This window comes from Gavia stellata, chromosome 1 (assembly GCF_030936135.1).
Source record: "Gavia stellata isolate bGavSte3 chromosome 1, bGavSte3.hap2, whole genome shotgun sequence".
Taxonomy (NCBI): domain Eukaryota; kingdom Metazoa; phylum Chordata; class Aves; order Gaviiformes; family Gaviidae; genus Gavia; species Gavia stellata.
The window spans coordinates 119,648,055-119,664,076 of record NC_082594.1 but is presented as its reverse complement, the minus strand read 5'-3'; the positions used below and the strand labels follow the sequence as shown (position 1 = coordinate 119,664,076).

At 40.8% G+C, this 16,022-nt stretch overlaps 1 protein-coding gene across 1 annotated transcript in view; it reads left to right on the top strand.

The window, feature by feature from the left end:
* EPHA3 (EPH receptor A3) overlaps positions 1-8,419 on the top strand; it is a 216,041-nt gene extending 207,622 nt beyond the window's left edge. The window contains exons 15-16 of the mRNA XM_059819050.1: positions 4,198-4,353; positions 5,817-8,419. Coding sequence (XP_059675033.1) covers positions 4,198-4,353; positions 5,817-5,922 — 262 coding nt within the window. The 3' untranslated portion in view covers positions 5,923-8,419. The remainder of the gene's footprint in view (positions 1-4,197; positions 4,354-5,816) is intronic.
* Positions 8,420-16,022: the final 7,603 nt, after the last annotated feature.

Sequence of the window (16,022 nt, the reverse complement as noted above, 5' to 3'; positions counted from 1 at the left end):
TGCTAATGATAACAAACTATAGTTCTCCCTGCTACTGGGGCTGACTCAAAGGTTAATTCCAACTGTTAACATAATGGGCATATCCAGAGAAAGCTTTCAGCAACAGGGCATTTTGTAACTGGCATCTTGCTGTTAAATTTGTTTCTCTAACCTGAGGCTTGCTGATTTTTTTTCAGGGCGCTACATGTCAGTAAATACAACTCCATAGATAGACACACAGTCAGGGTGAACAGGATAGAAAGTCTTTCCATGACTGTTGAAAGGTAACACGATGGGGTATATCATAGTTGGTCAAAGCAACAGAATAAAGAGAGTTCAAAAAAAAAGGAGGGGAGAGAAGAGAAGAGAAGAGAAGAGAAGAGAAGAGAAGAGAAGAGAAGAGAAGAGAAGAGAAGAGAAGAGAAGAGAAGAGAAGAGAAGACAGAGGGAAATGTTCTATTTCACTTCCCCTGAGCAAACATGTAATTTCCATGATTTCTTTTTAATGACTCTCTTCTGAAGCTAGTAGGTACTGATTTATGAAAAGCTGTAAAAGATCAGGTGGAACCCTGCAGGACGTCGTTTACAGCTGCACGGATTGCAACCCATCTAATTTGTCTAGTAAAGTGTGAGCTCATGGCGCACATCACCCAGACCATAAATTTCATGTTCAGACCTTCTGTCTAGGGGCTGGGTCAGGGGGGAAAAAACTGCCGATGTGTGCAGATGCTCTGAAAGCCCAGCTTTCCCTTGGTGCATGCAAGGAGACATCACAGACTCTTCACAGTGAGACAAATTCCTGTTCATTGATAAACTGTCCAGATGTCCTCTCTGAGGAGGAAAGTAACTAATTTTTGTTTGGAATCCTACACGGAGAAAAATGATACTTTACAGTGCTGGTTATTCTGAGGTCACTTGCATTAAAATTAGGTCATATTTTTTGTCCTGATGATACTTTGATCCAAGTAATAAACATAAAAGCTCTTTTGGGCCACTCTAATTCCTAATCCTAGAGACCTGTTCTATTTCAACTTGTTTATACATATTTTTTTTTCATTAGTGATTCTTGAGTCAGGCCTTGTTTTATTAGATTTAAGTTGAAAAGGCATACTAGGCTGGAAAAAAAAAAATCTTCGTGCTTTATCACTAAGAACACTTCATAAATACTCTTAATAAATGTCTTGGGATTCCAGACACTATACCCAGAAAACTATAAATAAAAAGCATTGGCTCTTCATGGGACAAACAGTAGTCAGGGAGGTGCAGGCTGTACAGCTACTGAATAAAAGTATTTTGGGCCTGATTATCTAACCTGAGCCTTTAACTGGAGGGTGTTCAAAGCTGTGTATCACGTAGGTACTTGAGATCTGGTTTTACCACGAGAACAGTAACCTGAAGTGTGCTGCATCTTCTGTCCTCAGCTCAGCCTTTGTGTCGGTATGGCCATGCTGTGCTTTCCCTTCTTTTCTGTTTTGGGGCAGAGCAGGTTTCTGGTGTCTTCTGCCGCTTTCCTTTCCATCTACGGCTGTTCCCAGGATGTGAGGTCCATAGTTGGTGCCAGTGATCACAGTCATTTGCAGCAGCTCCTTGTCCTGGCTGGGCTCCGGAGGGAAGGTAGGCAAAAGGTGCCTGATCAGGAACATCGCTGCTCTGAAACCTGGTGAAAATCGATGGTGAATCTACAGCGGTGTTATGTCCATTTGTGGATTTGAAGTTAAGATTTTCAAGCATCTAATGAGCTTTTTAATTGTGGCCTGCAATCCCAGAAAGGGAGAAGATATTAAAATAATTTTCTGAGCATGAAAGAAATCAGCTGATTGATAACAACTGCCAAAACATCAGAAGTAAAAGATGCTGTTTAATATGTAGAAAATACCAAGAGTTATTGTTTAGCAAAGCTGTATTGTTCTTTTCTTCAAAGGTAAAAGGTAAAAGTCTCGGTATAACTGATGTGGTATCTCCTGATCCCAGTGCAAGTCAGATGTACTGCAAGGGTGTGCTATTGCAGTGCTGCTGATCTTGATGAAACTTAGTAAAGACTTGTGTTGGGATTGAGAAGTTTGGTTTGCATTTTCTAAGCTGCTTATACACTGATATTTGGACATTTTGTTCTCTTTGGTGCCTTTACTATCTCCCCCTTTCTGTTTTTTCCGGTGCTCAGAGATGGCTTGGGTTTGGGGTGAAGAGGCTGTTTCACAATCCAGATCAGTTCTCCAGTACCAGTAACTGTCACCCACCCGTTACACTGCGTAATCACTGCCTTCAAATTACGGTGTTAGTCTAACCACCTCTCATTTTCACTTCTTTCCAGTGACAAAATTCACTTCAGATGGATTCAGCTGTAGTAGTCAGGCTCCTGTGCAGGTGATGTTTCACTAGAGCCACAGGGAAAAAGAATTATGGGGTAGAAAATAGACTGCAAAATTGCAGTGCTAACTGCTTTGAACATCCTCTAGTTCAGTCTCCTGTGCTCATGAGTAGCACCATCATAGTAGCACATCTAAGCACATGCTTAGCTGTAAGCCTGAGACAGACACCCATAAGCCATGAAGACATACTTCACTTAAAATGGAGCCACATGTGTTCCTGAATGGTGGCTAAAAAGCTGTCCAGTATGGACATGCGTTTGTCAGTGGAGGGAAGAACACAGAAATAGAGTTGATGTCTCTAGTAACACCTGAATAGTGGAGGAAGTCATTATTGTACTAATTAGCACTGAAAGGTAGCTAGAATTAGTAAGATGTCGTGTCAGTAGAAAGAGATTGCTGATGTATTGCTATTCAGGGGCTTCTCCCACCTCTTAGAAAAAACAGCAAGTCAGTGAGGCAGAGCAGCTGAGAAGAGGTTCACCTCTCTGAGAGCTGGCTGTCTCCTCCAAGCTGTTTGCCTGGAAGACCTGTTTCAGAGAGGACAAACCCCCTGCCTGGCAATGCCTTTGTGTCTCCATGGAGTGTAGCAACAGTTCAGAAAACTAGCTGGGCCTATTTGTGGTCTTTTTAGATGGCTAAAATGAGGTGTGGTAGAGCCTGACTCTAGTGACTTCATGGGGAAGGGTTGGCCTTTTTTTTTAGTCTTGACACGCTCAAATAAGAAGTTACAGTATGCTCACAAGACCACAAAGGCAAGAGTATTCATACCAGACAGAACTCAATTTCTGGATCAATGTGGGAGCAGCCATTTTTGCTGTTTGCAATATGCAAAGTACAGAGTCAGCTGCAATATATTCCTTCTTGATAAAAAGTTATACATTTAATCATTATTTGGAGAAGGACATTTTTCTCTCCATAGCTTATATGTAGACATGCAGATGGAAAAAGGTTTAAATGGGAAAAGAAGCATGGACATATATTTTGTTTGATTTGTTGTGTTGGTTTTGTTTGTTTTTTACTGGTTTCTTCATTGTTTTCTAAGTAGAGAACTTGGATGCAAATCGTGTCAGTTCAGCATCCTTTGTGAGCGCCAAGTTACTTTCAAAGGCAGGAGATGATTCAGTTCTCCCTTCTAAATTATTTGTATGATATCCTTATGGAACTTTCAGTCTTAGAGTGAGCATCAATTTTAAACTGGACGTGGCAATTGCATTTTACATTTGGCTAAGTGTATTTAATAACAAGTTTCGTCATTTCTGCCTCCGTTCCCTGCAGAATGCAAGTCTCGTGCAGTTACATTTGTCTTACAAATTCACTTGACATTTGATTTCTAAACTTGATACAATTTTTTTAAAGCCACTAGTGTCTTATTATTTGTGCTTCTAACTTGGTAGCAGCATTTAGGATTTGTCAGTGGGCTGCAATACTCTGAACATCTGATATGTGTAAATTCTGCCAACGCACTCAACTTGGAGTCCAGAGTGTACATCGTTTGTGTGTTGTTTGGGACTAGGTGAATCATATAAATATATTCTAAATTAGGCTTGTCTTTGCTAATTCTTCACACATTAAACTGTAAGGTAACAATGCACTTCATGAATTGGTGATGCTTCAGTGATTTAAAAGTGGGTATGAGAAGCTGGCGCTCTTAAGCAAGATGATTATGCAGCGTTCGTCAGAGCTGCCAGCGTGAGAGCATGTGGTGGCCTCAGCGTCAGGTAACTTCCACAGACAAACAGAAACGTCTAGCCTGGAAGCTCCTGCTGATGCCAGTGCTAAGTTTAGACGCAAAATAAATCCATGTGTATCCCTGTTCCCTAACTTTCTTCACATTCTTTTTTTATTTCAGGCCATCAAATCTTCTCCTGGACCAAAGTAACGTTGACATTTCAGCCTTCCGCACGACAGGTGATTGGCTCAATGGTTTTCGGACAGGACAGTGCAAAGACATTTTCACGGGCGTCGAGTACAGTTCCTGTGATACAATAGCCAAGATTTCTACAGAGTAAGTTTGAATTGACTGGAGCTCTTCATCATTGGTTGTGGCTGGAGGTATAACTTTAAACATTAGCATAAGAGTAGCATTTTTATACGGAGTTTCCAGTTTTTAGCTAAAATATTCTTACATTTAAAGAGACAAATGTAAATTATTGTTGTAGTTGCAATACACGTGCAGGAAACCTAGATGCTTTGGTGATTGTGTGAAGGCCATGGCCCCGTAGCTTTTTCTCACTGATATGAAGGAAATTCCCCATTTCTTCTGACACAGTAGCACCATGCATCATCTGGTACACCAGCACCGCTTTCTTTCACTCAGAGTTTAGGAGTTTCTGTGTTGATTCTTTACATTCTGCCTTTTATATGGGGGTTTCCCCACAGCTAGCACCTGTGCTAATCTCTTCCTTTATTGCCCATCCCATATTCCATCAAACCAGGTGAGACAGAGCAAGCACTATGTAGCTGCTTTCCTCCTACATGGTGATAATTATTCAGGGGATGAACTCCCTCCTGCCTCTAGTTTTGACATTTAAACATGCTAAACTTGTAAGTTTACAACTTGCAAGTTTATTACATTTAAATGCAATCTGTCGTTGTTCTTGTGATAAGGGAGAGTCAGGCAGTGTTCTCTCTGCGCCTGAAAAGGCATCAGGTACAGTTACAACTCACTGTCAAAGGCAATCTTGACTCCCTGTTGGGCTAGCTGGATAAAGGACAAGTTGTGAAGAAGTAAGCAGCAGCTGCTGCTACCAATAATTAAACACATCAGTGCCGTTAATTAGTGTATTATTGCAACTATAAAAAGGCTGCTAATGGCTTTTTGTAACAATTACCCTTCGGGGACAGTTCAGAAATCCTCTGGGAATGCCCAGTTTCCTGTGAGCCTGTGTTAGCCCTTGGCAAGTGTTAAACCACTTCTGTGTCACACAAGGAACAAAGAGACTGGACAGCCTGGAGAGAGGAGAGGTGACAAACGGGGTAGATGCCGGAAGCTTGGCCATGTAGCCTTTAATCTCAGTGCTGATACCAGAGTTAAGACGACCATTCGGAGGGCTCAGCACGTAACAGCGAGATGTCAGCACCACTCAGGAAAAGCGATCAGGCTGACAGAGGGATGGAGACGGTAGAGAGGCTCAGGATTGCAGCTGGCCCAGAAGTGAACCCCTTGCCCCTAAGTCCCAGTGCGTGTATCACTGGAGAACACTGTTTCATTGTCTTTTCTTCCAGGTAAGCAAACACAACAAGGCTAAATGAGTTTTTACTCTTTTTTGCAACCTCCTGCTGTTTTCACACAAGGGCTCTCAGGCTTTTTTATACCAAGGTTTGTGTTTCAGCAGTATTGCCATACCTGGAGGCTCCGCCAATGCAGCAATATAAGATGAGCGAGTTGATTTCTGTTTGCTCACGTCAGCCCTAGGAAACATAGAGACAGTACGCTCACTCACCCGGTGCATCTTCTCTTTTTTCCAGTGACATGAAGAAAGTTGGCGTTACAGTTGTGGGGCCTCAAAAGAAGATTGTTAGCAGTATCAAAGCTCTAGAAACGCATACAAAGAACAGCCCTGTTCCTGTGTAAGGTACCAAAATGATGTTGCTCAGGAGGAAAAAAAAAAGAGAAAAATTGCATCACAGGGCAAAAGTGATGGCTGATAAACGGCAGAATTTAAAGGAGTTCTTTGCAACAGCTTTGGAAACACAATGGTTGAAATTTCAAACCCACTAAGACACTCAAATATTGAGTATAAATGCCTTAAAAATAGGAGTGAACTTGTTTTCTATCTGTTAATCCTAAAGGGTGGGTGCTCTTGACTGACTATTAATGCAGATAGTAAATTTCAAAAGAAAAAAATATGTAAAAAATCCTTCCAAGTAAAAACCAGTGATCCTAAAACCTAGAGCCATTTGCGTATTAAGTGACTGAATAACATGAAAAATCCATGGACATAAAAGCTGTGTATTTGATCTATACAGCAAACAAGAAGAAAGAAAGACTTGCAGTATTTTTATACAGAAGAGATCTGTAACAGGTATTTTATTTCTTTAAAAGCAAGGAAAATAGAGGACTATACCTCACTACCTGTCTGGCCATATTTACTATAATGTCATTGTAACATGCTATTTCAACTTCAGAAAGGAAGGCAGAAATAAAGCTTGTAGTGACTTTGAGTTAGTTGACAAAAGATTTTCACCATTATGTTAGCTTCCCTAATTGTGTTCATTTAAATAGAAACAAGTCTTAATTTTTAAAAGACTTATTTATTTCCTTTATTTTTTTTCCATTATTGTTTATATTTATGCTTAAATACCTTAGTCTGGCTGTATTATTGCCAAGTGCCAAATGTTATCGAAACTTCATTGGTTCAACCTGAGAAATTGTCTGAGGGTTAATTACTAGATTATTTTATACTCGTAACATCATATATCAAATACAGAAGGAAAGAAAGATGGTCTTTTTTCCAGCTCTGACGCTAGACAAAGCATCTGGACTTGCTGAGATTCCTTCCATTTGATGTGAGTGGTATTTTAACCCAGGCTTGAGTTCTGGCAGAGTTGTGTGCATATCGACCTCCAGATCAGTATCTGGCCCGCTCAGGTACATAGATCTCATTTACTTCCCAAAGGCTTGCTTCCCTGTCAAAATAAGGACTCCTGTTCTCTGGTGGTGTTCAGGTGGGAGATTTGCCTAGCAAACATTAAAAAGAGTCAGGGTTGCGTCCTGCATTACCTGAGGATGCTTTTTGAGTTCCCTGGGGAGCGGTCCACTTCTGGCTTCCCTCTGGCAGGCTCTGCTCCCGATGCTGGGAACTGGGAGGTGTACTACCATGTGGGCAGCCACTGGTAGTTACGCTGAGATGCTGACTTACAGCCAGGGATAAGTGGATCGTTTAAAAGGATGACTTAAGGTTGTGAAATGGAACTTTGGAATGTAATTTTACGTGAGTCTGAGCTAGAAGACATCTGCCCAGGCGCTGCCATCCTGCAGGAGCTTTGCTTTTTGGCACAGATTCCTTAGGCACCTGTTCCTTGAAAGAAAGCAGAAAGGAGCCTATCTTTAGGAGAGCATTCACATTTCCTGCTGGAAAAAGGAGCCTAGAAAGTGGGATTTGAGAGTCCTCCCCCATCTTCAGCATCTTCCCAAAGAGCAAGCTCTTAAGTTGCTGCTCCAGAGCACGTTGGCCCCGGTTCTGAGCAGACACGACTCTGCTCTGAAAATGGGTGGTCTAAATCACAGTGTGAGGCACTTCTTGTGCTACCTACAGACGAGCTTCTTAACGCTCTAGATGTGATGCCAGGCACGCAGACGTCAAGCTTTGGGCACTAGTGGAAACCACTCTGAATCCCAACTTGCCATGCTGAAATCTAAACCTGATTCTGATGAGTAACAGTGAGTCCCTGTAAGTCCAAGACTGCGTGGGAGGCAGGTGACTGTATGGCACACCGCCTTTCGCTGTGCCTGCAAAAGCAGGTAACTAGTTGTGCTTTCTGTGTTGTATTCATTGGGTTTTGAAGCTCCATGTAGCACAGGGCACATAAGTAAGGGAAGAGTCAGTTCCTAGGATTTCTGTGGCTGAATCAGCTTTTAAATTGTTCTTCGTGGGTCCAGGACTTATAAAATGTAGAGAGACAACGTTTATCACATATTGCTAAATAGAAGCAGAATTAGAGACTTTTTAATGAGTGCTGGCAGTGAGCATGCTGTAAAGGACAGGATTTGAAGCACACTCACAGGATAATAATTAGTGATATTTTCTGAAAGAAAAATAAAGGGGTTTTAAAGTAAATTGAAATAAAAAATGAAAAATGGAAGAAAAGTAAAATGAAGTACTTAAGAAGTAAAGAACACTTCTTATCTGCCACAATCTATCGTGAAATGCAGCACACTGAATAGAAAAGCTGTATTTTCCGTTGCTTAGTTCATTCAGAATCTTCCTTTTCTTCAGTTTGAGATTGCTCTAAGTCAGACATAGTTAGTGACTTGAAGTCACCAAAATCCATTTGCAGACATTGTCTATGTGGGTACAGCTTTTTATAACGTATTCCTCCTGACGTTTCTCTTCAGCTTCATTCTGCCGCTGGAGAGTGGGGGAGAGGGGGCTGGGGTTGGGGGAAGACATCTGTGAAGTGCTTCTGAAAACACAGAACCAGTTCTTAGAGTTTTAGATGACGAGTGAAAACTTTGCACCAACCACCCTCCATTTTCTCTTAGTATCATGTCATGTTCCTTGCCCACTGTTTCAGCATGCTCAGCATAAAAAATTAAATCTCACTGATGCTTGGGAAAAAAGAAACTCAGTTTTGCTTTTCTTTGCTATTAGGAGTAGAGAGTTTTAAAATATGCTTCATTTTCTCTCCCTGTCGAAAGTCGGTTTGTACTGTAAGTGGCCTCTGTTGCAAGCATCCTATACTCCCTGTCCCCGTGTACATATGTATACATAGCAGTGTACAATTCTTCATTGTGGAGTAGAGATACTAGAATTCGTGTGGCCATCTTCCTGTACAGGACTTGCATCGGTTATTGACATCAAGCAAAATGCAACTACTCATAAAATGACATGCCGTATTATTGGTTTTGTATCTTTAAATATAGTTTCCATTTTATTTATTTCTGTTAACATATCTAGTTTTGTGCTGTTACTTAGCATTCAATAAGCAATGTATAGATGTGATTTGATTGGCAATATGTATTTACGTTAACTTGTATTTCAAAGCATTACTTACTCATTTAGATTATATATTGTGCAATTGTAGATGGCCTCTTACTAATGTAAAATGATTTGTAGTGGAAACATTTATATTTTTATAATAAACATAATGAAAGTATTTTTTACATACTGGAATACTGAGGTGATTGCTTGGAGGACAAAGTAAATTTATTTGATTAGAAAAGTGTGATAAAATTGTAATTAAATATGGATAAATTCTGAGTGTTAAAGCATGAGTTCAGAGTGAAAGCTAGATATTACCTATATTATCTATTAAAAGAAACAAGTAGTGCAGGTTTTAACTAGATAGACCCGCATTTGTGCTAAACTGACTTACATCAATCAAAGACTTTACTTTCTCCATGGATACGGGAAAACATTGTCTACTACAGCCTGCCGATGGGATATTGAAAAAGCTGTCATTTATTTTAGTTGTGTCAAGTATTTCCAAACTTTTGCTTTTTTTCCTCCCTTGCCAGTGGACCTCTTTTCATCTTATTACTATGTTGAATCCAGTAAAAGATGTACTTTTCAACAAAATAAAAAAGCCCACCGCTACTGTAATTTAACCCCATGACCATTTCTTGCCTCTGAGTATCTGTGTTAGATAATATTTTGCTCCTGTTTTGTTATGTCCCTACCAAGTTGTTTCTGTATGCTTCACTGAAGTACAGTGTCTTTGAAAATGCCAACATGCTACTCAACTTTGCATCTCAGGAATTATCTTCCTAGAAAAGTAGGAGTGGTTTGAATGTTCACCAGTTACTTGAGGAGTGAAGTTACAGGATCTTTCTGTACCATAAATGATTTTGCATGCTTTTGTATATTACTGTGCTTACCGGTGCAAAACAATGAATAATATACCTGTCCTGGAGTCTTTAAGTTGATAAACTTTATGGACGTGGATGTAGCATACTTTTTTTTTTTTGGCATTTTGTCTTGATATCTTCAACAGAAAAGGGAATCACCGAAAAGAGCTACCCAGAACTGGACTTAACTTTAAATGACAACAGCTGGACTGAAATTCACTTTTTCTTGGTGACACCAGTATGCCTCATGCTGTGCTGCAGTGGGTACATATGGTGTCATTTTAACTTCTAATGAGTGGGTTTCGATGCTATACTTGAACCACAGGGAAGCAGCTCTGTTGATCTCATCTATGCAGTACGCAAAATAATTACGTTGCGAATAGGTTTCACTTCAGCAGTTGTGTTACGCTGACTTGTATCTATCCCTTTAGCCTTACTGGTACATTGTATTTACTTTATATCCCAAAGGGCACTGTGGATATTAATGCTTTTATAACTGTTGGATTTATGGTAGAATAGTATTAATACTCACAGCCAGTTCAGGGACAGCAGTAGGCTGCATTCACATGAAGAGCAGCAGAAGCAGCAAATGCCTTGCAGCCCACTACCATGTCTCAGCTCAAATCTGGAGGGATAGATTACTGGTCATCAATTCCACAAATTCGGATATGCCTTTTTTTTTTTTAGTAATGTCCAAGTGACGCTTTTCCACTTTGCATTCCTTCTTAAGGATGATGCCCAGACCTGGATATCTATACCAGTAAAAGCCTAAGCAGTGCCGAGTGGAATCAGACAATTACTTCTGCTGTCTCACATATGCCACTCCTGTTAATTCAGACAAATATCCATACTATTGACTTCCCTTCATTTTCTGAGCCACTATAATTCCTCAGATCCTTTCCAAACTATCACTGCCTGGCTAGTAATTCCCCATTTATACGTGTGCACTCATTTCCTTTTTCAGTCCTCAGTCCAATTCTTTGTGTATATCTTAATGAATTTTATTTTCCTAATTTAAAAATATATCTACTAGAAATATTTCTCTCAGCCTTGATTCATTCGCACATATCAACATGCTCATCATCCAGGTAACTAATGCAAACAGTGAACAGCACGAAACACGAAGGGCAGCCTTCTCTTGGCTTCTTTGTTATGCTTTTCAGATGGCCAGAGAACCTCTGATAAATGAAGAGTACTCAGTATGCAAGATTTTTCAGCTCACTCTGCTTTCACATTACAATGATTTCGTAATAGCCCATATTTCCCCAGTTAGCTCATAAGAATGTCATGTGGGACAGCACCAGAAGTCTTACAAAAGACAAGATAAATCACGTCTACTACTTTTTAGATTATCCTGTCACGGAAATAAATTAGATGAGTCTGACATGATTTGTTTATTCTTAACAAATCTTAGTTGGTTTCTTAAGACGTTGTAATCTTCCAGCTACTTAGAAATGTATTGTGTGATACATATATATCTGTCTGGGTATTTGAGGTTAGCATACCTGGTCCGTAATTGCCTGGCTCTGCTTCTCTTCCCTTTTCAAAGGTCGTGATGATCTTTGCTCTTCTCCGGTTGCCTGGACTCCATGACTTCTCCAAGAGAACAGCCAGTGGCTACCCTTGGACTAATCCCTTAAGTTGCTATAGTAAATCTTGCAGACTCTGCAAACCTGAGTGCATCGATCACTTGTTCTGACTCCTAGGATTCCTAATTGTAAAATAAAAATAAAATACGTATGGGCAAATGTTTTTACTGTGTGCCCAGGTTTTCAGCTTATGTCTTGAGTTTTTGCAAGCAAGTAACTACTAAGAGTCACCATTAAAAAAGCATGTAGTAACATCTGTTTGGTTAGCAAATTTCATTATTTGTTTTTAATTAGATTGAACAACTGAGGTTCATCACTACTGTACGACTTTGAAGTTGGATGATAAGGTCAAGCATCCTATGAAGGTAGTTGAGATCCACTGTCTGGGATCCTTAGAAATCTTTTCATTCACTCTGCTGCTATCTGCATAAGAGGGGAAATACCCTTTATCTCCACTCCTCTTCCATCCAGTTTATCCTAAGATTATTAGCTCAATTTTTAAATCTCTTCAATAAAGGGAGCCACTTGAGTTTACCCACCATGGATTTGTAATTAATACTGAGTTTAGTTTCCAACCCTTTCAAAAGTGTATGTTTGCAAGAGAGTGTGAAATAACCAGAGCTTTATATTCTTAATATTTGGGGATTTAGGGAAGCAGATGTTGAACTTGTATCTGAACTGATTCATCGCTAAGCCATGATACATAGCAGAAATTTCAATTTCAGCAACGGTAAAGCACGTCTGGGCGTAAAGCGTCAGACATGAGGTCTCAGGCACCCGTAAATATCATCCTCCCGTGTATGTAAGGTGCCTGTGGGTTGCTACTCTAACAAATATTACATGTCCTTCCCAGAAGAAACCGTGTTGTAGCTATGCGTTGAGGCTGCTTCTCAGTTGGCAAAATACACGTGCTGAGCAGCCGTGCTTGCTGTGAAGGCACTGCCTCTTCACCGCCTCAGCCAAAGCAACGTCTGCCTTAGGGGGGCTGCGGTCCTCACCCCAAAACGCTGCACAGGCCCCAGCCCAGCCCAGCCCTCCCCACGGGGCTGGATTTCTCCTCTTGGCACAAGGCCTGCAAGGACAAAAACTGAGCGCTTAGTCTCGCTGTGTTCGCATGAGCACAGAGTATAACATTTAATTTTAAGGCAATGAGCTGAAATGAAGCCAGAAAAAACATATATGTGCTACAAATGATTTGTTTGAATGAAAAAGAAAATGCAGGTCTAGTAGCTTCGCGCCATAGTCTGACCAGGGATTCAAATAAGCTTCTCGGAGGCTAATTTTCCTGTCATCCTCCCCACCTAGCAGAAATTAGTCCTTCGGTATAGTTTACAGCTTGAAGCAATTTATTTTCACCAGGTGGTTCACTCTTTTAACTTTCTTTACTCTCAGAGCTCCCATCTTCCCCCATGCAGTTCAACAGGCCGCAAAATTAGGCTCAAACCACAAAGGTTTTGCGTGTCAAAGCATCCCTTCCTCCTGCAGACTTCCCTTGGTACCCGCCGTGCCCACCAAGCATCGTCCTGAACCCCTCCTCCCCGTGCTGGCGAGAGGGGGTCCCCATCCACTGTGGTTTATAGCCCAACCTACCAGGGGACACAAAAGTCAGGACGGAAGATGACTGAAGCAGTATTTTAGAGTCGAAGCAGTATTTCGAAAGTTGCACTGCTAGTTGCTTGCCTTGCTGCGCTTTCCATTTCTGATCTCTTGCCATACAAGTGTAACCATGTGGAGTCCCACCAGACATTTAGGTTTGCCTCTGATTTTTTTTCCCCGTAAATCACGTTCAGTGTAGACATTTCCTCCCACTTAGGATTTAGAGTGGTAGAATAACAATTTTAGCTACAAAACAGTATTATTTTAATAAAAACGGATTATGCTTAAACCAAAAGCAAGTAATAAAAAAAACCCCAACACAACACCCAAAAATCCACCAGAAATCCAGGTTACTGAGAGGGGTAGTGCCTCTCAAGCTCATCTTTTGGACAGTGACTAGGTATCCCCCCCCAGACTGGTAAAGTCGGGATCCTGCGTGTTCTCCCCATCTTTTGTTCAGTACCTGGGTGGTTTTTTGCGCAGCTAGCTGGATGCTTGCTAGTGGGTTTGGTCACTGCTAAAACATGCAGCTCCCCCTCAGGCTGGTTGTCAGCTAATCAACAGTAATGATTCCCTGCTTTTAGTACACCCCTTTAAAGTTGCATCACCTTTTATTATCTCTTTCCTTCGCTCTCATAAAGTTTTTGTTTGGGGCTTTAGTGGAGGACTAATCCACAATCCTCAGTTGTATATAATTTTTTTATAAAAGTTATGCCTCATTAACTGAGTTAATACTTGCCTAATTGTAATAGCAAAGCAATAAAATTCAATCCCTACAACAATGTGATACTGTAACTTCCTTTCCTCTAACTGATGGAGCGCTGGGCTATCTGCCAAGGAAGTTGAATGGAAATAGGAAACAATATGAACAAATAAAATCTCTTTCTGAGGTTTAGATATAGATGGTTTCTTGGGGTTTTTGTTGGGTTTTTTTTGTCTTCTGTCATTACTTGATTCATTTTTCTTTCTCTCTGTTCCCAGCTTTCATTCTGTCTTTGTGCATGTGGGGTTTTGGGGAGAGGAGGAGCTGGCCCACAGAGGAATTCTTTTCCTGCCACTTTTTACCTCTTCCTCATAGATGAGCTATCTCCTTTGTATAAGCTTCCTTTTTTTTTTTTTTTTTTTGAAAAAAGCATTCCAAATGCACCAAAAATGTATATGTGAACACCTCCCCACCATGGACAATGTAAAAAACTGTAACTAAGGCAAAGAAATAATTACATTCCTTCAAACAATTATGAAATAAAATGTAAAATAATATAAAATAGAACAGAGAGATCGAATCAAAGTAAACCTCTCTCCCTGGCACCAGCCAACCATTGTACCCTGTAGCACAGCTTTATTCCTGGTGCTTATGCCACAAGCAGGCCAGGTAAGCAGTCCCATCCCCAGGCAGGAGGAAGACACCCTGAAGCACAGGGCTGAAGAAGTCACAGACCTTCTCTAGTCTTCACATCCGAAACTAGAGTGTACTCTTTCTCCCTTCTCCTGTGGTTTCTATTCACTCCATCCTCTGCTGATGGAGTACCATAGCTGGCTCAGCTATACATTTGTAATAAGAAATGATATTAACACCCAAATGCTACCTGGGTCCTCCATGGTAATAGTGCTCAAGATAAAGTTGCCTGGTGCTAGATGGTGAGCTAGGTCTACATTATACAGACCAGGCTCCATTATCTCAGCTGTGTATTTTGGGCATAAAGTGTATGAGCATTACGGATACAAGTAGCTCTTCAGCTTATTCTCTTTGGCTGCCACAATACCTAGGACTGTTTGTTTTTTAAGGACTCTTGGTCTGAAGTGCATTTTGGGCAAAGCTGAAAAAAAAAAGAGGTCTGGTTGTATGTATTATCTAGTCCATTTTTAACTATGGCAAGCACAACACCAAAAGCACAACGCCCTCTCCCCCCCGCCCCAGTCTACCTAATTCAATGGCATGCCAGTTTTCACTGGTATCTGTCAGGTGCCTTTTTATAGGAAAGTCTCTCCCATGATTCATTCCTTGGTCCAAATCTTTAAGTTTAGTATGGGCACTCACTAGCTGTTATATGGCCTCCTGATGAGACCGTGTAATGATTTTGGCTGTAGTCTTTTGTTGCTAAGTGCCTGCTAGGGGAGTGCTGAAATTACAGTTGAAATACTTCACCACTCCCAAAAGAAAGATCTTGTGGGTTGTAGTCGATACTGCGCCACAAGAGGGGATGCTGTTCAAAATAAAACGGAACAAACGTTCCGTCTTGTGAGAAACTAGTGAAACAATCAACTTGGAGAATTTTATCCTAATCTTTCTGAACTTACTGAAGCAATCTGAAATCCAGATCAGACGCTTTCTTAGTCCATGTCCTTGGTGTCCATACAGTATCCTGACTCAACAGGCACAGAGCCAGATGAATCAATGGGCAAAAATGTCTTAGCAGCTTGCCCAAAAGGAAACTTTCAAAACCAATTACTTGCATGCTATCGTTCTATTAACAGATTTGGCTTCTTTCTCCAAGTAACTATTCTTGTCACACTGTAAAACACATTGAGTTTGCTACGATAGGGCTGTCCATGTGTTAATGGTCTGAGTTAGTGCGATACTGAAACTGTAATTTCTTAAATATTTACCCAATAAAAATGGCATGGGCTTGGATCACTAGACATACGAAATGCACTTAATGTTTTAGGCTAAATATTAGCCCTATATCTTGAGGGAGACATTGCCACTACTATGCAGAGAAAAACTATATCTTCCAGTACAAAGGAATCTGAAAAAGCTCAGGAGAGTTGTCAGAAATTTCACCTACAGTTTGTGAAGAACTGATTCATTTTCCAATGGGAGGGTGAGAAAAAAAAAAGGTCTGGTTGAGTACCTGAAATACCAAGCTCAGTAAAATCAGAGGCAGAAGTAGAGGACTCAGGGGAAACATTCCTGTTTCCTTCATTTAGCCTTAGCCGAATGTGGACACAGGGCTAAAGTTACCGCTCTCTCCAGAGATG